The following is a 22,468-nucleotide window of genomic DNA, read 5'->3' on the forward strand; positions in this document are numbered from 1 at the left end:
AAGAGAACTAAGAAGTTAATCTGGCACCAGACTGACCGATATGTCAAAATTAAGTGTAGCTGGCAGAAACCCAGAGGTACTGACAACAGGGTTCGTAGAAAGTTCAAGGACCGATCTTCATGCCCAACATTGGTTGTGGAAGCAACAAAAAAAAACAAAGCACATGCTGCCCAGTGGCTTCCGGAAGTTCCTGGTACACAACATCAAGGAGCTGGAAGTGCTGCTGATGTGCAACAAATCTTACTGTGCTGAGATGTTTTCTCCAAGAACTGCAAAGCCATCGTGGAAAGAGCTTCCCAGCTGGCCGTCAGAGTCACATCAATCCCAATGCCAGGCTGCTCAATGAAGAAAATGAATAGACAGCTCATGGGCATGTTTTGTGTTTAAATAAAACTGTAAAAACTGCAAAGAAAACCCAAAAAACCAAAAAACAACAAAAAAATTCTTTTGTGTTAGGCTTCCTTCACTTTTTCAGACTGCTTTCAATTGCTCCATTTTCACATATGGTATTATTTATGGTATTATTAGTTTTTTTTTTTTTTTAGTTTTAGTCTTTCTGATGGATGTATCTCATTGCACTTTCAAATTTACACTTTTCCTGATGACTAAAGATGTCGAACATCATTTCGTACTTTTAAAGGTTTTTTTTTTTTTTTTGTGAAGTACGAGTTCAGATCTTTTGCCTATTAGCTGTTAGAGTATGTCTTTTTCTTATTGAATCATAGTTCTTTATATATTCTAGATACAAGCCCTTTGTCAGTTACGTTTATTACCAATATCTTTTCATGCAAATATCTTTCTGATCTTTCTACTTTATGGCTTGCTCTTTCATTCTTTGGTATTTTTTGATAAATGAGGTTTTAATTTTTTTTTTTTTTTTTTGAAATAGAGTCTTGCTCTGCCACACAGGCTGGAGTGCAGTGGTGCAGTCTCTGCTCGCTGCAACCTCTGCCTCCCGGATTCAAGCGATTCTTTTGCCTCAGCCTCCCGAGTAGCTGGGATTACAGGTGTGTGTCACCACGCCTGGCTAATTTTTGTATTTTTAGTAGAAACAGAATTTTACCATGTTGGCCAGGCTGGTCTTGAACTCCTGACCTTGTAATCCACCCACCTCGGCCTCCCAGAGTGCTGGGATTACAGGTGTGAGCCACCGCATTTGGCCAGAGGTTTTAATTTTAATGTAGTCCATTTTAATAATCTCTTCCTTTGTAGTTAGTCCTTTCTGTACTTTCCCTATTCTGTGATCATGAAGACATTCCTTTATGTTATCTGTTAGAAATTTTATTTATCTTTCATATTTATATTCCCAATCCTCCTAGAACTGACTTTTCTGTGTGTAATACAAGGTAGGGGTCAGTTTTATTTTTGTATTGTCCTTTATCAAATATACTTGATCAGTTTTGTTCGTCTTGTCTGGTCATTAAAAAATCCAATTGTTTCTTCAAACATGTATAATTATTTTATTTATAACCAGGTAGAGTATTTATAATAATATAGATGTTAAGAAAGAATGTGGCCTTAGTTCTAGACTGCTTGTGTTCAAATCGCTCTCATAAAATTATTTTTTATTGATAAATGTACATATTTTTGGTGTACATGTGATAATTTGATACATTCTTATAATGTATAAAGATCAAATCAAGGTAATTGGGGTAGCTATCCCTTAAATATTTCTTTTCTTTATACTAGGAACATTTGAATTATTTTTTTCTAGTTATTTTGAAATACACAATAGATTATGGTTAACTATAATCACCCTACTGATCTGTCAAACACTAGGTCTTATTTCTTCTACTGAATTGTATATTTGTACCCATTAATCAACTTCTGTTCTTCCTCTCTCTGTGCTACCCTTCTGGCCTTTGGTAATCGCCAATCTACTGTCTATCTTCATGAGACCAGCATATTTTAGCTCCCACATATGAATGAAAACATATAATATTTGTCTTTCTGTGCTTAACTTATTTTACTTAACATAATGACCTCTAATTCCATCCATCTTGTGACAGTGACAGTATTTCATTCATTTTTGTGTGAATCATATTCCGTTGTGAATATACATTACATTTTCTTTATCCATTCATCATTGATGTGCACGTAGGTTGATTCCATATTTTGACTATTGTGAATAGTGTGTTAATAAACATGAGAGTGCAGCTATTGATATATTGGTTTTTTTTCTTGTGGATATATACCCAGTAGTGGAATTAACTTATAGTTTATTTAATATAAATATAGCTACTCTTGTTCTTTTTTTTGCTTCTAGTTGCGTGGAATATCTTTCACTTTTAGTCTATGTGTGTTTTTATAGATGAAGTGGGTTTTTTGTAGGCAGCCTATAGTTGGGTCATGTTTCTTTATACTCTGTGCCTTTTAATTGGAGAGTTAAGTCCATGTACATTCAGTGTTGTTATTGGTAGGTAAAGACTTACAGCTGCTATTTTGTTGCTTGTTTTCTGGTTGTTTTGTAACTCCTATGTTCCTTTCTTCTTGTCTTTCTTTGTGGTTAAGTGATTTTTCTCTGGTAGTATGTTTTAATTTTTTGCTTTTTATTTTTTAGTAAATATAGGTTTTTGCATTGTAGTTACCATGAGTCTTACATTTTATAGATATAACAGATTATTTTAAAGAGATGACAACTTACCTTAGGTCACAAAGAAAGGAATAGGCCTCCCTCCCTCCTTCCCTCCCTCTTTCCTTCCTTCCTTCCTTCCTTCCTTCTTTTTCCTTCTTTCCTTCTTTCCTTCTTTTCTTTCTTTCTCTCTCTCTCTTTCTTTTCTTTCTTTCTTTCTTTCTTTTCTTTCCTTTCTTCTTTCTTTTTCTTTCTTTCTTTCTTCCCTCTGTGGCCCAGGCTGGAGTAAACTCGGCTCGCTGCACACTCCCTGCGTCCGGCTCCCGTGATTCTCCTGCCCTGGCCTGCGGGCTGCCTGGGATTGCCGGCGCACGCCACCACCCCTCCCTGGTTTTTCTCCTTTGGCTAGAGGCGCGGTTTCGCCATGTCAGCCAGGCTGGTCTCCAGCTCTTGACCTCCAGTGCTCTGCCTGCCTCGGCCTCCCGAGGTGCTGGGACTGCAGACGGAGGCTTGCTCATTCGGTGCTCGGTGTTGCCCGGGCTGGAGTGCGGTGGCGTGGTCTTGGGTCACTGCAGCCTCCGCCTCCCAGCCGCCTGCCTTGGCCTCCCAGGGTGCTGGGATTGCAGCCTCTGCCCGGCCGCCGCCCCGTCTGGGAGGTGGGGAGCGTCTCTGCCTGGCCGCCCATCGTCTGGGTTATGAGGAGCTCCTCTGCCCGGCCGCCCCGTCTGGGAGGTGAGGAGCGCCTCTGCCCGGCCGCCACCCCGTCTAGGAAGTGAGGAACGTCTCTGCCTGGCCGCCCATCATCTGGGATGTGAGGAGCGACTCTGCCTGGCCGCCCCGTCTGGGAAGTGAGGAGCCCCTCTGCGCGGCCGCCCTGTCTGGGAAGTGAGGAGCGCCTCTGCCCGGCCGCCCCTTCTGGGATGTGAGGAGCGCCTCTGCCCGGCCGCCCCATCTGGGAGGTGAGGAGCGCCTCTGCGCGGCCACCCTGTCTGGGAAGTGAGGAGCGCCTCTGCCCGGCCGCCCCTTCTGGGATGTGAGGAGCACCTCTGCACGGCCGCCCCGTCTGGGAAGTGAGGAGCGTCTCTGCCCGGCCGCCCCGTCTGGGAAGAAGTGAGGAGCGCCTCTGCGCGGCCGCCCCGTCTGGGAAGAAGTGAGCCCATCTGGAAGTGAGAGACCTCGGCCGGCCACCCATCGTCTGGGATGAGAGTGCCTCTGCCCGGCCCCCCGTCCGGAAGTGAGAGGCCTCTGCCGGCGGCCATCTAGAAGTGAGGGCTCTGCCCGGTGCCCTTTTGGGGTGAGAGAGGGCCTCTGCCCGGCCGCCCCGTCTGGAGTGAGGGCCTCTGCCCGGCCCCCCTTCTGGAAGTGAGGCCTCTGCCTGGCCACCCTCGTCTGGGATGTGGGGGCCTCTGCCCGGCCGCCCGTCTGGGAGCCCGCCGCCGCCCTTCTGGAAGTGGGAGGGCCTCTGGGGAAGTGAGGAGCACCTCTGCCTGGCCGCCCCGTCTGGGATGTGGAGAGCGCCTCTGCCCGGCGGCCCCGTCTGGGAGGTCTACCACAGAGGCCAGAAGCAATGTGGGGGCTGGATGTGGTGGCTCACGCCTGTAGTCCCAGTACTCTGGGAGGCTGAGGCGGGTCGATCACTTGAGGCTAGGAGCTCGATACCAGCCTGGCCAACATGGCGAAACATATGAAAAATACAACTGTCAAACCAACCAACGAACCAAGCGACAACAAAACAGGTCTACCCTGGAGTCATACTCTAATTTTTTCTATTTTCCTCCCTTTCTGATCCTTTATCCCACTTTCTTTTTCTTCCTCTTCCTTCTCCTTCTTCTTTGTCAAATAGAGGATTGAGTTATTATCATTGATCCATGCAAAGTCCCTCTCTCATTTATTTTCTTTCATTCCCACCCCCCATTTCTATTCCCCGTCTTCCCATGTGCAACCTTCCTAATATGTTTGATATGCATCTTTTTGTTCGTATGTATTTTTAGAAAATGTTTATTGTTTTGTGTGCAAAAAAAAATAAAATAAAAAAAAATCAAAAAAAAAAAACAACAAAGAAAGGAATAGAAACAAGGAAAAAGCAAAATGCCCTTCATGTGAACTGTTTCCCCCACATTTTGCCTTTTTGTTGTTTCTATTTATATATTTTTGGGGTTGTTTGTTTGTTTTTTTGAGATGGAGTCTTGCTCTGTTACCCAGGCTGGAGTGCGGTGGTATGATCTTGGCTCACTGCAACCTTCTCCTCCTTGGTTCAAGAGATTCTCCTGCCTTAGCCTCTCAAGTAGCTAGATTACAGGTGCCCACCCCCATGCCCGGCTAATTTTTGTATTTTTCATAGAGATGGGGTTTCACCATGTTGGCCAGGCTGATCTCGAACTCCTGACCTCAAGTGATCCGCCTCGGTCACCCAAAGTGCTGGGATTACAGGCGTAAGCCACTGTGCCTCACCTATTTATGTATTTTTGTATTTCCTATCTCTTAACAGGTTGCTATAGCTATTATTGTTTTTGTTAGATTTGTCTTTTAGTCTTCATACTGGAGTTATCACACACCACAGTTACATTATTGGAGTATTCTAGGGTTGTCCATGTTTTTAATTTCACCAGTGATTTTTATACCTTCAAATGTTTCCATTTGCACATTAGTGTTTCTTCTTCCTGATTGAAGAAGTCCCTTTAGCATTTCTTATAAGATGGTTCTGGTGATCGTAAATTCTCTCAGCTCTTGTTTGTCTGGGAAAGGCTTTCTGTCTTTGGTTTTTTTTTTTTGGTGTTAGGCATATTTTAAGCATATATCTTCAGTATTATCTATCCAGGACCGAAGTAAGTTCTGATGCAGGAAATGAGTGAGTTTCACAGCTTTCTGAGCCCCTACTTGACCCAGGAAGCCCAGCTGGCCCCTCCTCTGAGTCCCCCCTCTAAAACAGGGTACCCCAGCTGCTGTTGGGAACTGGGCGGCAGTCATTCTGGCTACTTCCTGCTGGTTAGGGGCAAAGAAGGGGTCCTGCAGTTGTGGTGTCCTCCAGAGGGGAACTTTTTAGGCCAGTCGGGGACCAGCAGGTCAATCTGGGGGTCCTCAGTAGAAGCTGTGAGTTGAGCTTATTTGAGGTTCCGTTTGTAAGACCATTTGTAGCTTGATGGCCTTGATCCTGGAGGAAACAATTTTGACAAGGAGGTTAAAAATGCAAGGCCCAAAGGTAAGTAATAGTAGGATGGCTGTCACAGGGCCTGGAAAGGGGAGGAGCCCAGGTATCTATTGGTTAAACATATTCCAGGGTACTGAATGTTCAAGCTTCTTTTTCCTCTTTTAAATGTCTAATAATATCTTTGTAATTTTTTGTGAGCTTCAGGCCTTAAGGGATATTGCCTTTGATAAGGAAAAGTGGTAGGGTCTTTTAGCCTGATTTGAATTGGATGGGCATTCTTTGTCTTTCCGAATTGTCCTTCTAAGGCCCAGACTTCAGAGTTGATTCCTTCTTCAAGTAGGGGACAACAAATTGGTAATTTGTTCCCTGTATTCATGTAGATAATAGCCCCAGCTTTGGCTAATATGTCCCTCCCTAATAAGGGTGTGGGACTTTTGGGCATAACAAGAAAGGCGTGTGAAAAGAGCAAAGTCTCCTAATTGCAACCAAGGAGGCGAGAGTAATACCTGGATACAGGCTGTCCTAAGATTCCTCGGATAGTAACAGACTTTGAGGACAGTCATCCGAGGCAGGAGATTGAAACTGAGAAGGCCTTGCCAGTGTCCAGGAGGAAGTCCACTTCCTGGCCCTCAATGGTCAAACTTACCTGTGGCTCTGTGAGGGTGATGGCATGAGCTGGCGCTTGCCCTGGCCACCCTCAGGCCTGTTGCTGAATCATCTGGTTGGGTGCTTCTGGCCCAGAGGGCCTTCGTCCTCTGGGGCAGTGCGCCTTCCAGTGATTGCCTTGGCATATTGGACATGGGCGAGAGGGTGGTTTGTTTCTGGTTGGACAATCTTTCTTTAAGTATCCTTGCAAACCGCACTGATAACAAGCCCTACTAGGAAATTGGCTTGCTCCTCTTTTGGTTCCCTCTGAGCCACCAGGGTCTGCCTGTCTGAGGGCCAAGACTAAGACTGCAGCCTTTTTCTTATCTCGCTTTTCCCTTTTGGCCTATTCCTCTTGGTCCCTGTTATAGAACACCGAGGTTGCCACGTTTAATAATGCCTCCAAATTTTGTTCTGGGCCTAAGGCAAACTTTTGGAGTTTTCTCCTAATGTCAGCCGCTGATTGGGTGATACATTTATCCTTTAGAATAAGTTGGCCTTCCAGGGAATCTGGAGTTAGGGATGTGTGCTTTCTCAGGGCCTCCCTTAGCTTTTCTAGAAAAGCAGAGGGGTTTTCCTCTTTTTTGCTTTGTAATTGTGGATAACATTGCGTAGTTCATAGGTTTTTCCTAGTCTTCCTCAACTCTTCTAAAATGCAAGTTAGCAAATGCCTGTGGCTCTAATCTCCATGATTTGAGTCAGTATCCTAATGAGGGTCTACAGTGGGTACTGCCTGTTGCCCCGTGGGGAATTTTTCCTTTTCCTCCAGTGTTACTCGATCGTTTACCTGGCTGAGATACCATAAATCTCCAAATTGCTGGGCTGCCGCTAAAGCTGCCTCCTTTTCAGTAGGACTTAAGGTCTGATCAAGGAGCAACATGATGTCCTTCCATGCTAGATCAAAGGACTGCCCTAACCCTTGTAAAACATCTATATAGTTATAGGGATCATCCAAGAATTTCCCTAAATCTGCCTTTATTTGTTTTAAATCTGAGAGTGAGAAGGGGGCATGCAAGTGAATGGGCCCAAATTCTCCTCCTACTGTTTGTAAGCGACATAGTTTGGGTGCCTGGCTTGCAGAGTTTATGTTCTCTTTCTGGGGTGCCTTTAACACTTCAGTGGGGCCGGATGAAGGAGAGTCAGTGGGGGAGGAGAGTGGGGCTGAGGGAAGAGGCCCTGAGTACGGAGGTAATTGTGGGCCTCTGTCATTTGGGCAAAGTTTGCAGGCTTGGTACAGGGCAGTATTGTCATGAAGGGCAAAGAAAGCCTGTACATAAGGGACTTCACTCCATTTACCTTCCTGTTTACAGAAAAGAGCTAGTTGTAGAAGGGTGTTACAATTAATACTTCCCTCAGGAGGCCAAGTTTCTCCATTTTGTAAGGAATACTGTGGCCAGGCAGTAGAAAATTAGCCACTTCCTTTTTAAGGTTTCAGGGTCAAATTAGTCCCAGTAATTCAGGATACATCTTAAGGGATTGTCTGGTTTTGAAGGTGTGGTGCTCATCTGGAATCTTAAACACAGGGATGTCCACACCTCTGGTTAGTCCTGGGACTTGTCTTCCCTAAAGGCATCCCCTAAGGGTCAGGTCCAATTATATTCAAAGCTCATGGCCACTTTTCCTGAGTTCTCCATCTACCGGATTTAACCATGCTTACCAGCGGGATGGAAACTTCCCTTGCTCCTGCCGTGCGCCTGTTGACCACTGAATGGGGCACAAGGACTGTTGAATTTATTGTGGTCCTTCTGCCAATGTGTCTTACCTATTCCAGGGTGGCAAGGCCTCGGTCGGGGGCACCACTGATACTTGCTTGCTAAGGACCAATTTATGTGTTCCTGGCCATAAAACTGTCCTTCAAGGAGGAATCTCTGAATTAGTGACAGGAGGCATATAGTAAGTTTAAAGGGGGTGGTGGATGTCCTCTAGGCCAGAGCTAAGAGAACAGCTGCTGTACTTTAGCCTCTGTCCCCACTTGCCATCAAAGGAGTAAGCCCCTCTCTCAAGGCGGTACCAGTATCCTGTGTCCCAACTGACTGTATTTTCTTCCCTCCAATACCAGTTATTGAATGGTTGAAACAACAATTCAATGGCTTTAAGACCCGTGCCTATGCACCACAGATTGTACTTGAGAGTCCCTAAGGAAGGGGAGAGTTTATCTGGGGAGCAATGGAGGAAATGCCCTAAGACTTCTACTATCCACATGAAAATTACCTGTCTTTAAATTGTCCTGATGTGGGGGACCATACACTATGGTAGGGAACTGGCCCTTCAAAATGGCCATCAAATGGTGACACTTGCCTAAACCCTGGAGGGCACCATGAACAGGGATCTTCCGGGTGCCACTCCAAGAATTCAAGACATCTAAATAGGGAATCTTGATCCTGCTTAGCGGGAATAACCTTGCCTGCAAGTTCAAGAAAGAAGTCTAGCTGGCAGACATTAGCATCCAGGAGGCAGGAGTCAGAAAATGTGGCTGTCTCAAGCTCAGTAACCCGGGCAGGGGGAGCCTCTGGTGGGACCCTGGTCTCAACCAGGATATCTAGGAGACTAAGATGTCTGCTGAGCACTCCCGGGTGTACTTCGGGAGCACCACGGAAAGTGAAAGAGTTGCAACTTGTTCCAGGCCAACCAACTCTCCCAACCCCGAAGGGTCAGGGGTTGTTAGCCCTTTTCCAGACAGCCTGACACCTGTGTCTTTAGTCTGGCAGCTGTGCTAATTGCCTTTAAGTGGCTGACAGATGCCCGGTTTAGCCTCTGAATTCCAAGGAAGGACAGGACAGAATAGCAAGTGAAAGAGGTCTGATTGTACTCACCACGTGATGATCTAGATGCCTTTCCAGGACACTCCTGGCAGGCTCGCCAAAATGTAATGCCTAAGGTTCTTACCTAGCCATGCCAAAGAATTGGTGTGGTGGCTGACCGCGGTGAGTCATGGACTAGTAGAAAAAGCTATAGGCTTTATTGAGCAGAGTGAAAGTACAAAGCTTCCACAGCGTGGAAGGGGTCCCAAATGGGTAGCCCTTCTGTCTTCTTTATAGTTGAAGAAGATTTGCTGGATTCTTGGATGGCAGGGTTTTGTTTTGTTTGTTTGTTTCCTTTCAGCACTTTGAAAATGTCCTGTTCCTTCCTAGCCTGTGTGGTTTTTCTTGAGAAGTTTTTTTTGCGAGACAAACTGGGGCTCCTTTATATGTTATTTGTTTCTTTATTGTTTCTGCTTTTAAGATCCTTCCTTTGTCTTTGACCTTTGAGAGTTTGATTATTATATGCCTTGGGTGGTCTTACTAGGGTTGAATCTGTTTGGTGTTCTGATACATTACTATTTCTGGATATTTATATTTATCTCAAGTTTTGGAAAGTTTTCTGTTATTATTTCTTTGGATAAGTTTTCTACCACTTGTTCTTGCTCACTTGCTCTTGAACACCAATAATTCTTAGATTTAGTCTTTTGAGATAATTTTCTATTTCTCATAGGTGATTTTTATTTCTTTCCATTTTTTTTTCTCCTATGACTGGGTATTTTCAAATAGCCTATTTTTGAGCTCACTGATTCTTTCCTCTGCTTGATCCATTCTGTTATTGAGAGCCTCTAATGAATCTGTTAGTTTGGCAAATATGTTTCTCAATTTTAAGATTTCTGTTTGATTTTAAAAATTATTTAAAATATTTTTGTTAAATTTCTGTGATAAATTTCTGAATTGCTTTTCTATGTTTCTTTGAGATCACTAAGTTTCCTTAAAACTGCTGTTTTGAATTCTTTGAGAACTCACATATTGCCATCTTGTTAGAGTCAGTCAGTAGTTTATTGCTTTGTCTTTTGGGTAGGTTGTGTTTCCCTGTTTGCTATGATTTCTTATGGATGTACATCTATGTCTTTGCATTGAGGGATTAGTTTTTCCAGTCTTCTCTGTCTGGCTTCTTTTGGTTTTTATGGGGTATGTTTGTGTAGAGATTCTTTGTAATTTTCTTGTTGATTTTCTTTCTTTTTCCAGGTAGGTCTCTGCCTCCTTTTTGGCCCTAAATGGCACCTTATGCTCAGGTTTCCCTTGACTCCGGTAAATAGGCCATCGGAGTGTAGCCCATTCCAAATTGGGGAGATCCCAAATGGGATATCTCAGCAGTGTGGGAACGCTTGCTAGCAGTTTGTGCCCAGGGGACCTGTGGAAAGAACCTTAGTATGGTGATGCTGAACAGCCACTCTGATTTGGTGTCTCCTTTGGCTTAGTTACAGAGTAGAGTTTCCAGGACTGAGGTGGTAGCCCTACCTCTCCCCTTTGTCTCTGGCTGTCCTCAGGGATATATTTGTCTTCAGGCACTCCCAGTGCTTCCTGTGGCTTGAGGCAGGGACAGGTCTTCTGCCAGGGAGCCCAAGATGATAGGGAAGCTGCTTGTTTACTTTGATTTTACTTTTTCCAGTACAAAAACTATGAGTTGGCAGAAATTTCCATGAGCTTTGTGCTGGGCAGAATTGGGGGAGGCATGTCTTGGATATGGAAGTCTGATTCTCTTACTGTCTGCTCAGAGTTTTTTCACTTGACTGTGGCCCCAGGACCTGTCTCATCCTCATATTTGAATTCTGGGCTATTGCTAGTGATAATCTCAGTGCTATATATTTGTTTTTATTTTCTTTGGTAGAGCGTGAAACTAGCTTGCTTCTTCAGGGCCATTTTGGAACTAGGAACCTTCTCAAAAATTTTTATTAATTTGACATACATTTATTGAGCACATACTATGTGTCAGTTATTTGGGGTGCTGGAGATAGTACAGCAAGTAAAAGACAAAGTCCTGCCTACATGTGGTGGTGAGGGGAGAGACAGATAATCATCTAAATGAATGAGCAAAATATATATTATATAGGGATATGTGTTTAGATAAATGTAAAGTAGGAAAGGAGAGTAGAGAGTATTAGAGGGGATGAAATTTGAAATAAGTCATCAAGAAAGCCTTCACTGAGGAAGTGACAATTGGATAAACACCTGAAGGAGTTAAGGAAGCAGATTTTGTGGATATCCTGGAGGAAGAACATTTCAGGTGGAGGTAACAGCAAGTGTAAATCTCCTGAGGCAGGGATGTGCATGGTGTGTTTGAGTAATAGTAAGTCAGTAAGTTCCAACAGAAGTGAGGGGGTGAGTGTTAGATGTTATGGTTGGAGAAGTAAGAGGAGCCATTAGAGGGTTTGTTTGTTTTTTCTTTCCTTCTTTCCTGTCTTTCTCATTATGTTGCCCAGTCTGGACTCGAACTCCTGGGCTCAAGCAAACCTTCTGCCTCAGCCTCTTGAATACCTAGGACTATATGCATGTGCCACCATGCCCAGCTTTATTTGATCACAGGAGTGACATGATCTGACCTGTGTTTAAAGGGATCATTTTGGGCTGGGCATGGTGGCCCATGCTTGTAGTCCCAGTAGTTTGGGAGGCCAAGGCGGGTGCATTGCTTGAGGCCAGGAGTTCGAGACCAGCCTGGCCAACATGGTGAAACCCCGTCTCTACTAAAAATACAAAAAATTGCTGGGTGTAGTGGCACATACCTGTAACCGCAGCTACTTGGGAGGCTGAGGCACCAGAATCACTTGAACCCGGGAGGTGGAGGTTTCAGTGAGCCAAGATTGCGCCACTGCACTCTAGCCTGTGCAACAGAGCAAGACCCTGTCTCAAAACAAAAATAAAAGGATCATTTGGCTGTTGTGTTTATAATAGCCTGCAGCTGAGGTTGCGGTAGTGGCATGGGTAAGAAATAGGGAGAGCAGTTGGGAACCTGATGCAATAATTCAGGCTACTATTTGGGTTGGCCAGTATAGAGGCAGCAAAGGTAGTGAGAAGTAATCAGGTTCTGTAGATATTTTGAAGGAGCCAGTAAAATTTGTTGATGAATTAGATGTGGGGAGTAATCGAAAGGGGAGTCAAGGATGGCTCCAAGGCTTATGGGCCTGAACAATGTGGAGAGAACTTCCATTAACCGAGACAGGGAGATAATATAAGGAAAATGTGTGTGAGGAGGCTAAGGAGCTCAACTTTTGACATATGTTAGAAATGCTTATAAGACTTTTAAGTGTAAATGATGAGTAAGCAGTTAGAGGAATCTGAAGTTTCAGGGGGGCAGGGGCTAGTGTGAGGGGCAGCTGAGGGAGGATAGATTGATATGTGCCAGCAACTTATCTTATCTGGACTTCTTTTCTGGGACTTCTTGTTTCACCTGAATTATACTGGCCACTTGAGCGTTACCCTGCCTCTCCATAATCAAGATATGTGAATTGGGCTTATTTCCCAAGCGGTCATTTCTTAAGTGTAAAGACTGTCTTGGTCTTTGTAATCATTGCCTCGAAGCTTGTAACAACTGCAGATTCATTCCTTTTTTTTTTTTCCGTAAAGTTTTAGGTTATGGCTGTCCCTGAGTCTCATCCAACATACTTTCTTTCAGGGATTCCTTAAAATTTCTTGTCTGCCACTGCACTCCAGCCTGGGTGACAGAGCGAGACTCCGTCTCAAAAAAAAAAAAAAAAAAAAAATTTCTTGTCTGTTCATGGCATTCCTGTTTTTTTCTTTAGTTTTTTTATAGCTTTAAAAATACCTTTTCTGTTATTTTCTGAAAGGCTGTAAATGTTGAAGTCAGTGTATACACCTAGTCTGCATTTCAATCTATTCTTCTTGTTTATAATATAAAGAATAAATTATTACAGAAAAGTGACAAATGCATAGTGATAAAATATTATAATATTCTTATTTGCAGAGTGACTATTGGTTTATTTCTTCCACTTTTTTCCAAAATATTAAATTTTACTTATTTTACTTACATAATAAGCATTTTATCATGTAATTATAAACTGCATAATTGGGATTTCACTTTCTAAGATCACTTTCTGGGCCTGCTCTTCTGGTCTCTATAGACTCATGGTAAGTGTAACTATTCAACCATTTACTCACTGCTTTGAAGTGACTAGAAGGCTGACTGTGTAAAGAAATGCAGGCTGGGAAAAAGGTCTCTTCTCTGTATTCCTGTCATTTGGGGCAGGGATAGTCATCTCCCTATGAGGAAAAGAGCTAATGTGTTACTTCTTTTTTCAAGTTATTTTAGTTTCAATTTAAAAAATAAATTCTGCCAGGCATGGTGGCTCCTGCCTGTACTCCCAGCTACTTGGGAGGATGAGGTGGGAGGAATCACTTGAGCTCAGGATTTGGAGGCTATAATGAGCTATGATTGTGCCACTGCACTCCAGCCTGGGTTACAGAGCAAGATCTTGTCTCTAAATACATAGATACATATCTACATAAAAATTTTAAAAATTAAAAATTAAATTAATTTTTTTTTCCTTTCCTGTAGTTCACTTAGCAGCCATGGAAGGCCACCTTCACTGCTTCAAATTCCTAGTCAGTAGAATGAGCAGTGCAACGCAAGTTTTAAAAGCTTTCAATGATAATGGAGAAAATGTATTGGATTTGGCCCAGAGGTTCTTCAAGCAGAACATTTTACAATTTATCCAGGGGGCTGAGTATGAAGGAAAAGACCTAGAGGATCAGGAAAGTAAGTAATTAAGTGATATGTTCTAGCATATAATGTGATGATGATGATAATGATAATATAATGAGTAGAATCAGTGAACTAGGAAAAGAAGATATAAGGCAAATTATATATGTTATATGTAAAAATATAAACATGTTTAATATATAACATATTAAAATTTATTACATATCATTGTCTATACATTCATCCAAATTCTTTATTATGAAATATTTTAGACAAAAATGTGTAGAGGTTGGTTACAGCGGCGCATGCCGGTAATTCCAGAACTTCGGGAGTCTGAGGTGAGTGGATTGCTTGAGCCCAGAAGTTTGAGACCAACTTGGGAAATATAGTAAAACTCTATCTCTACAAAAAATACAGAAATTAGCTGGATATGGAGGCACGCCTGTAATCCCAGCTACTTGGGAGGCTGAGGTGGGAGGATGGATTGAGCCCAGGAAGTCAAGGCTACAGTGAACCGTGATTGTACCTCTGCACTCCAGCCTGGGTGACAAAAAGAACAAAAAAAACAATTAACATAATGAGCAGTGAATCACTAAATTTAAGAATAAAATATAGAGGCCAGATGCGGTGGCTCATGCCTGTAATCCCAGCTACTCAGGAGGTTCAGGCAGGGGAATCACCTGAACCTGGGAGGTGGAGGTTGTGGTGAGCTGAGATCATGCAATTGCACTCCATCCTGTGCAGCAAGAGCGAAACTCCATCCTGGGGAAAAAAAAAAAAAAAGAATAGAGTTGAAGCCCTTTGGATCTCTCTCCCTAATACCATTACCTTTTCTTCCTCCTCAAGGGTAAACTATTATTTTAGATTTTTCATTCCATTCTGTGGTTTTATATTTTAGTTATATATATGAATTGGGGTCTCACTATGTTTCCCAGGCTGGTCTCAAACTCCTGGCCTCAAGTGATCCTCCTGCCTCAGCCTCCCCACAAAGCACTGGGATTACAGGCATGGGCCACTGCATCCAGCCTGTATTGTTCTTTATGTGCATTATTTTTTATTGTTGTATTGTTATTTTATTTGTTTCTCCTTCAAATATTTTCCATCTGTTCAATCTGCAGATGTGGAACTTGCAGGTATGGAGGGCCAGCTGTACATCTATACACATACATATGTACACATACACACACACACATGCACACACACATACACACACACAACTGAAAGTACCTAACCTGATCTCTAGCATATAGTTGATGCTTAATAAAATGTCTTCAATGATAGTAACTACATAAACTGAGTCCTTACTAAAAATGCCAGACATGATAGTAAGCACTTGTAAAGATTGCATCATTTTGTCTTTTACTTTGGGAGGCTGAGGCGGGCGGATCACGAGGTCAGGAGATCGAGACCACGGTGAAACCCCGTCTCTACTAAAAATACAAAAAAAAAAAAATTAGCCGGGTGTGGTGGCGGGCACCTGTAGTCCCAGCTACTCGGAGAGGCTGAGGCAGGAGAATGGTGTGAACCCGGGAGGCGGAGCTTGCAGTGAGCCGAGATTGCGCCACTGCACTCCAGCCTGGGCGATAGAGCGAGACTCCGACTCAAAAAAAAAAAAAAAAAAGATCTTCTTGATACTTGGATACCAAAGAATTCATAATTTAACCCTCTCAACAAATCTGAAATGTAGCTATTCTCATTTTTACATATGGAAAGAAACAACCTAGAATAGCCAAATAATATTTTTAAAATAACAAAGTTGGAAGGACTTACACTACTTGATTTTAAGACTTTTACTATAATGCTACAGTAATCAAGGCAGTGTGTAGTAATGGCAAACAGACATACAGATCAGTAAGACAGAATACAACAAAGACCAGCAAGAGTAGGGCATGATGGTGCATCCTGTAATCCTATCTACCCGGGAGGCTGAGGTGGGAGGATTGCTTGAGCCCAGGAGTTCAAAGTTACAGTGAGCTGTGACCACACCTCAGTGACAAAGTGAGACCCTGCCTCTAAACAAAACAAAACAGTATGACAACTATTTACATAGCATTTCTATTGTATTAGGTATTGTGAGTAACCTAGAGATTATTTAAAGTATATGGGAGGGAGGATGTGCATAGGTTATGTGCAAATATTATACCATTTTATATAAGGGACTTGGGCATCCACAGATTTTGGTATCTTTGGGGGTCCTGGAACCCTTAGGATTCCAAGGGATGACTCTATATGTGTGTGCACATACACACTTCTTATCTGCTTCTAGTCTATTTTGCTGTTTTCACTATCTTGCAAGCAGAGAAGGAGAGGTCTGTGCAACTGCAGGCCATGAGAACAAGTGTGTCTGTATTTATTTATTTTTTTGAGATGGAATCTCACTCTCGGCTCACTGCAACCTCCACCTCCCAGGTTCAAGTGATTCTCCTGCCTCAGCCTCCTGAGTAGCTGTGATTACAGGCGTGAGCCACCACACCCGGCTAAGTTTTGTATTTTTAGTAGAGACAGGGTTTCACCATGTTGGCCAGGCTGGTCTTGAACTCCTGACCTCAAATGATTCACCCACCTCAGCCTCCCAAATTGCTGGGATTACAGGCGTGAGCCACCACGCCCGGCTTCCAAGTGTGTCTTTATCCAAAGGGTTTTAAATGACCATCCCCTGTGTTTTGTGGTGGTATGAGAGAGAAAGAGAGTATGGCTAAAAATTGTCCTGGTACAATACTTCTGGCATGTTTGAAGTCCTGAGGGGAAAAGGAGTAGAATGATTAGTAATAATCTCATTTTATAATTCTCTTTTTACTGCTAGTCGTCAACTGAACTCATCCCATTACGACAGCCTTATATTTGAAGGCTGAAATATATGACAGCTTAAGACAGGGAAAAGAATAAACTCTTGTGTTTATTGAAATGCTGAATTTTTTTATTCATAGCTTTAGCATTTCCAGGTCATGTGGCTGCCTTTAAGGGTGATTTGGGGATGCTTAAGAAATTAGTAGAAGATGGAGTAATCAATATTAATGAGCGTGCTGATAATGGATCAACTCTTATGCATAAAGGTGAGTTATGATTCCTCCTTTCAGTTCGGATACAATAGCTGCTGAGTTATTAATCTTTTAAAGTAATTATCAATCAGAAACACATGAAACATGAAACTTTTTTCTGATACCCTAGCAGATATCAGTCTATCTTGTGTGGTATATAGAATGCCTAATTTTCAAATCAAGTGTAATGTTTCTTTTATGATGCCAGATAGTCATGCATTATCTTATTCAAGGGTAATTCCAATAAAATTTCTATAGTGACATTGTCATGTTAGTTAAGATGTGAAATGTACTGCTAGAGAAGTTTCTTAGGATAACATTTTTTTTTAATGAAAATATTCTTTTATTTTATTTTTAAAGATTTTCTTTTTTTTAAATTTTATTATTATACTTTAGGTTTTAGGGTACATGTGCACAATGTGCAGGTTTGTTACATATGTATCCATGTGCCATGTTGGTTTGCTGCACCCATTAACTCGTCATTTAGCATTAGGTATATCTCCTAATGCTGTCCCTCCCTGCTCCCCCCATCCCACAACAGTCCCCGGAGTGTGATGTTCCCCTTCCTGTGTCCATGAGTTCTCATTGTTCAATTCCCACCTGTGAGTGAGAACATGCGGTGTTTGGTTTTTTGTCCTTGCGATAGTTTACTGAGAACGATGTTTTCCAGTTTCATCCATGTCCCTACAAAGGACATGAACTCATCATTTTTTATGGCTGCATAGTATTCCATGGTGTATATGTGCCACATTTCCTTAATCCAGTCTATCATTGTTGGACATTTGGGTTGGTTCCAAGTCTTTGCTATTGTGAATAATGCCACAATAAGCATACGTGTGCATGTGTCTTTATAGCAGCATGATTTATAGTCCTTTGGGTATATACCCAGTAATGGGATGGCTGGGTCAAATGGTATTTCTGGTTCTAGATCCCTGAGGAATCCCCACACTGACTTCCACAATGGTTGAACTAGTTTACAGTCCCACCAACAGTGTAAAAGTGTTCCTATTTCTCCACATCCTCTCCAGCACCTGTTGTTTCCTGACTTTTTAATGATGGCCATTCTAACTGGTGTGAGATGGTATCTCATTGTGGTTTTGATTTGCATTTCTCTGATGGCCAGTGATGATGAGCATTTTTTCCTGTGTTTTTAGGATAACATTTTAAAAATGACCTATTAATTCATACTAAAATGGAAATCATCCCTCTCTCTCTCTCTCTTTCTTTTTTTTTTTTAGACCGGGTCTGGTTCTGTCACCCGGGTTGGAGTGCAGGTGGAGACCCCCTGGGCTCAAGTCATCCTCCCAAGCTCAGTCTCCCGAGTAGCTGGGATTATAGGCATGTGCCACCACACCGGGCTAATTTTTTGTCTTTTTAATAGAGATGGGGTTTCACCATGTTGGCCAGGCTGATCTTGAACTCCTGGCCTCAAATGATCCACTTGCCTTGGCCTCCCAAAGTGCAGGATTACAGGCGTGAGCCACCATGCCTGGCCTGATGGCAGGTGATTCTTACTAAACTCTTAGAGTAAAATGATAGTAGGCTTATTAATATAATCATGTGTTTGAATTGGACTTTATTTCACAAGTACTTCTGGCAGTCCTCAGATCATATATTATGTTCCCATTGGTTAGGTTTTTAGCTTACTTTGTTTAATCCATAATGTATCTCAAAGTATAGAATCTAAATGCTATGTGTACCAATAGTTTTATAAGCGAGGGAAGTGAGAAGAGATGGGATGCAAAGGATGTTTTCTCCTACAGAGAGAGAGGTCCACAGATTGGTGAGCTCTGTGCCCTAGATTTGGAGTATCTCACTCCATCCATTTCTGCTGGCCATCCAGGAGTTAAACTCTCTACTGTGAGATATGTGAATGGGGAGGAGGCTTAACGTGTTATCTAAAGTTTTTTTTTTTTCTTTTTTTTTTAAATGTGGTTTCTTGGAGCAAAGCTGCTGTATGAGTTTACTAGGGCTGATACAACAAAATGCTGCAGACTGGATGGCTTAAGCAACATAAATTTATTTTCTCAGAGTTCCGGAGGCTAGAAGTCTGAGGTGAAGGTAGCAGCAGGTTTGGTTTTTTTTTTGAGGCTTCTCTCTTTGGCTTATAGATGACCTGCTGCCTTCTTGCTATACCCTCACATAGTCTTTCCTCTGTGCATGACCATGTTTGTGTCCTCATCTCCTCCTCTTGTAAGTAAATTAGTCAAATTGGATTAGGGCCCACCCACATCACCTTATTTTTCCTTAGTTACCACTTTAAAGGCCTTATCTCCAAATACAGTTGGACTCTGAGGTACTGGAGGTTAGGACTTCAACATAATGAATTTTGAGGGGAACACAATTCCTCCTATAACACATCCATTTTATAGCCCCCATTTCATATCCTACATATGTTTTTTATTGCTAATGTGTGTGTGTGGGGGTGTCATTTAGACACAGTAGCAAAAGATAGGCTCACTCATGGTGCTCATAGTACATCTATGTGGGGACAGTAAAGTAAGTTTCATTGATGGCTAGTTTTCAGCCTGTCCTAGTCATTTCTTCACACTTGAACTGAGAGAAATGAGGGATCTGGAAGCAGGTTCTAAAGAGACTGTTCTACATCAACAAGGTGTTTTTAATATAGATGTTGGAAGGTGGGAAGGTGAAAGTAATAAGGAGCCAAAAGAGTTTGCTCTTTACTCTCTCTTCATGAGTCCATCTATCAAGGACTCCTAGGGCTAGGAGTGGATCAGATGGTGTGGTGGAGGGGGATTATAAGTCGCTAGAGCTGGAAAAGAGCATTGTTGGGGGACATTTACCTTTTCTTTTTTCTTTTTAATTTTTATGGGTACATAGTAGGTGTATATATTTATGGGGTGTGTGAGATGTTTTGATACAGACAGGGAATGTGAAATATTCACATCATGGAGAATGGGGTATCCATCCTCTCAAGCATTTATCCTTTGTGTTATAAACAATCCAGTTACCTTCTTTTAGTTATTTAAAAATGTACAATTAAGTTATTATTGACTATAGTCGCCCTGTTGTGCTATCAAATAGTCTCACTCTGTTGCCCAGGCTTGAGTGCAATGGGGCTATCACGACTCACTGCAGCCTTGACCTCCTGGGCTCAGGGGATCCTCTCACTTCAGCCTCCTGAGTAGCTGGGACTACAGGCATATGCTACTATGCCTGGCTAATTTTTTGTATTGTTTGTAGAGACAGGGTTTTGCCATGTTGCCCAGGCTGACCTCGAACTCCTGACTCAAGTGATCCGCCCACCTTGGTCTTCCAAAGTGCTAGGATTACAGGCATGAGGCACTGCGTCCAGTCCCATGCTTTCTATTTTTTGGTACCCTTTAACTATCCCTACCTCCCTCTGACTCCCCTACTACCTTTCCCAGCCTCTGGTAACCATCCTTCTACTCTTTGTGTCCATGAGATCAATTGTTTTGATTTTTAGATCCCACAAATAGATGAGAACATGCAAAGTTTGTCTTTGTGTGCCTGGCTTATTTCACCTAACATGATGATCTCCAGTTCTATCCATGTTGTTGCAAATGACAAGATTTTATTCTTTTTTTTTTTTTTTTTTTTTTTGAGATGGAGTCTCACTCGGTCACCCAGGCTGGAGTGCAGTGGTGTGATCTCTGCTCACTGCAACCTCTGTCTCCTGGGTTCAAGCGATTCTCCTCCCTCAGCCTCCCCAGTAGCTGGGACTACAGGTGTGTGCCACTATGCCCGGCTAATTTTTTGTATTTTTAGTAGAGACGGGGTTTCACTGTGTTAGCCAGGATGGTCTTGTTTTCCTGACCTCGTGATCCGCCCACCTCGGCCTCCCAAAGTGCTGGTATTACAGGTGTGAAACACTGTGCCCAGCTGATCTTATTCTTTTTTATGGCGGATTAGTACTGCATTGTGTATATGTACCACATTTTCTTTATCCATTTATCTGTTGGTGGACACTTAGATTGCTTCCAAATCTTAGCTATTGTGAACAGTGCTGGAACAAACATAGGAGTGAAGATGTCTCTTTGATATACTGATTTCCTTTCTTTTGGGCATATACCCAGCAGTGGGATAGCTGGATTGTGTGGTAGCTCTACTTTTAGTGTTTTGAGGAACCTCCAAACTGTTCTTCATAGTGGTTGTACAAATTTACATTCTCACCAACAGTGTACGAGGGTTCCCTTTTCTCACATCCTCACCAGCATTTGTTATTGCCTGACTTTTGGATATAAGTCATTTTAACTGGGGGGAGATGATATCTTATTTGTAGTTTTGATTTGCATTTATTTGATGATCCATGATGTTGAGTACCTTTTCATATGTCTGTTTGCCATTTATATGTCTTCTTTTGAGAAATGTCTGTTCAGATCTTTTGCCCATTTAAAAATCAGATTATTAGAGTTTTTCCTATAGAGTTGTTTGAGTTTCTTATGTATTTTGGTTATTAATCCTTTGTCAGATGGGTAGTTTGCAAATATTTTCTCTCATTCTGTGGGTTGTCTCTTCACTTTGTTGATTGTTTCCTTTGCTGTGCAGAAGCTTTTTAACTTGATGTGATCCCATTTGTCCATGTTTGCTTTGGTTGCCTGTGCTTGTAGGGTGTTGCTCAAAACATTTTTGCCCAGACCAATGTCCTGGAGAGTTTCCCCAATGTTTTCTTTTAGTAGTTTCATAGTTTGAGGTCCTAGCTTTAAGTCTTTATTCCATTTTGACTTGATTTTTGTATATGGTGAGAGATAGGGGTCTAGTTTTTTTCTTGTGCATATGGATATCCAGTTTTTTCCAGCACCATTTATTGAAGAGACTGTCTTTTTCCCAGTGTATGTTCTTGGCATCTTTGTCAAAAATGAGTTCACTGTAGGTGTGTAGATTTGTTTCTGGTCTATTAGTCAGGCATGATGGTGTGTGCCTGTAATTCCAGCTGTTGGTCTATGTGTCTGTTTTTATGCCAGTATCATGCTATTTGGTTACTATAGCCCTATAGTATAATTTGAAATCAGGTAATGTGATTCCTTCAGTTTTGTTCTTTTTGCTTAAGATAACTTTGGCTATTCTGGGTCTTTTGTGTTTCCATATAAATTTTAGCTTTTTTTTTTTTTTCTATTTCCGTGCAGCATGTCATTGGTATTTAGATAGGGATTACAATGAATCTGTAGATTGTTTTGAGTAGTATGGACATTTTAACAATATTGAGTCTTCCAGTCTATGAACATGGAATATCTTTCCATTTTTTGATGTCCTCTTCAGTTTCTTTCATCAGTGTTTTATGGTTTTCTCTATATAAATCCTTTACTTCTTTGGTTAATTCCTAGGTATTTAATTTTATTTGTGGCTATTATAAATGGGGTTACTTTTTTGATTTCTTTTTTGAATTGTTCACTGTTGGCATATAGAAATGCTACTGATTTTTGTATGTTGATTTCGTGTTCTGCAACTTTACTGAATTTGCTTATCAATTCGAATAGGTTTTTTGTGTGGGGTCTTTAGGTTTTTCCAAATATAAGATTATATCATTTGTAAACAAGGATAATTTGACTTCTTCCATTCCAATTTGGATGCCCTTTGTTTCTTTCTCTTGTCTGATTGCTCTAGCTGGGACTTCCAGTTCTCTGT

At 42.1% G+C, this 22,468-nt stretch overlaps 1 protein-coding gene across 5 annotated transcripts in view; it reads left to right on the forward strand.

Annotated features, from left to right (window-relative positions):
• Positions 1-22,468, forward strand: part of ANKRD42 (ankyrin repeat domain 42) — a 114,714-nt gene that overhangs the window by 20,464 nt on the left and 71,782 nt on the right. For all 5 annotated transcript variants that reach the window (XR_009208772.1, XR_009208773.1, XR_009208774.1 and 2 more), the window contains exons 6-7: positions 13,680-13,880; positions 16,751-16,876. Coding sequence is in view for 2 of the 5 variants with exons in the window: in XM_058424509.1 (XP_058280492.1) it covers positions 13,680-13,880; positions 16,751-16,876 (327 nt within the window). In the remaining 3 variants the exon portion in view is untranslated. The remainder of the gene's footprint in view (positions 1-13,679; positions 13,881-16,750; positions 16,877-22,468) is intronic.

The sequence above is a fragment of the Hylobates moloch genome, unplaced genomic scaffold, assembly GCF_009828535.3.
Source record: "Hylobates moloch isolate HMO894 unplaced genomic scaffold, HMol_V3 SCAFFOLD_11, whole genome shotgun sequence".
Classification (NCBI taxonomy): domain Eukaryota; kingdom Metazoa; phylum Chordata; class Mammalia; order Primates; family Hylobatidae; genus Hylobates; species Hylobates moloch.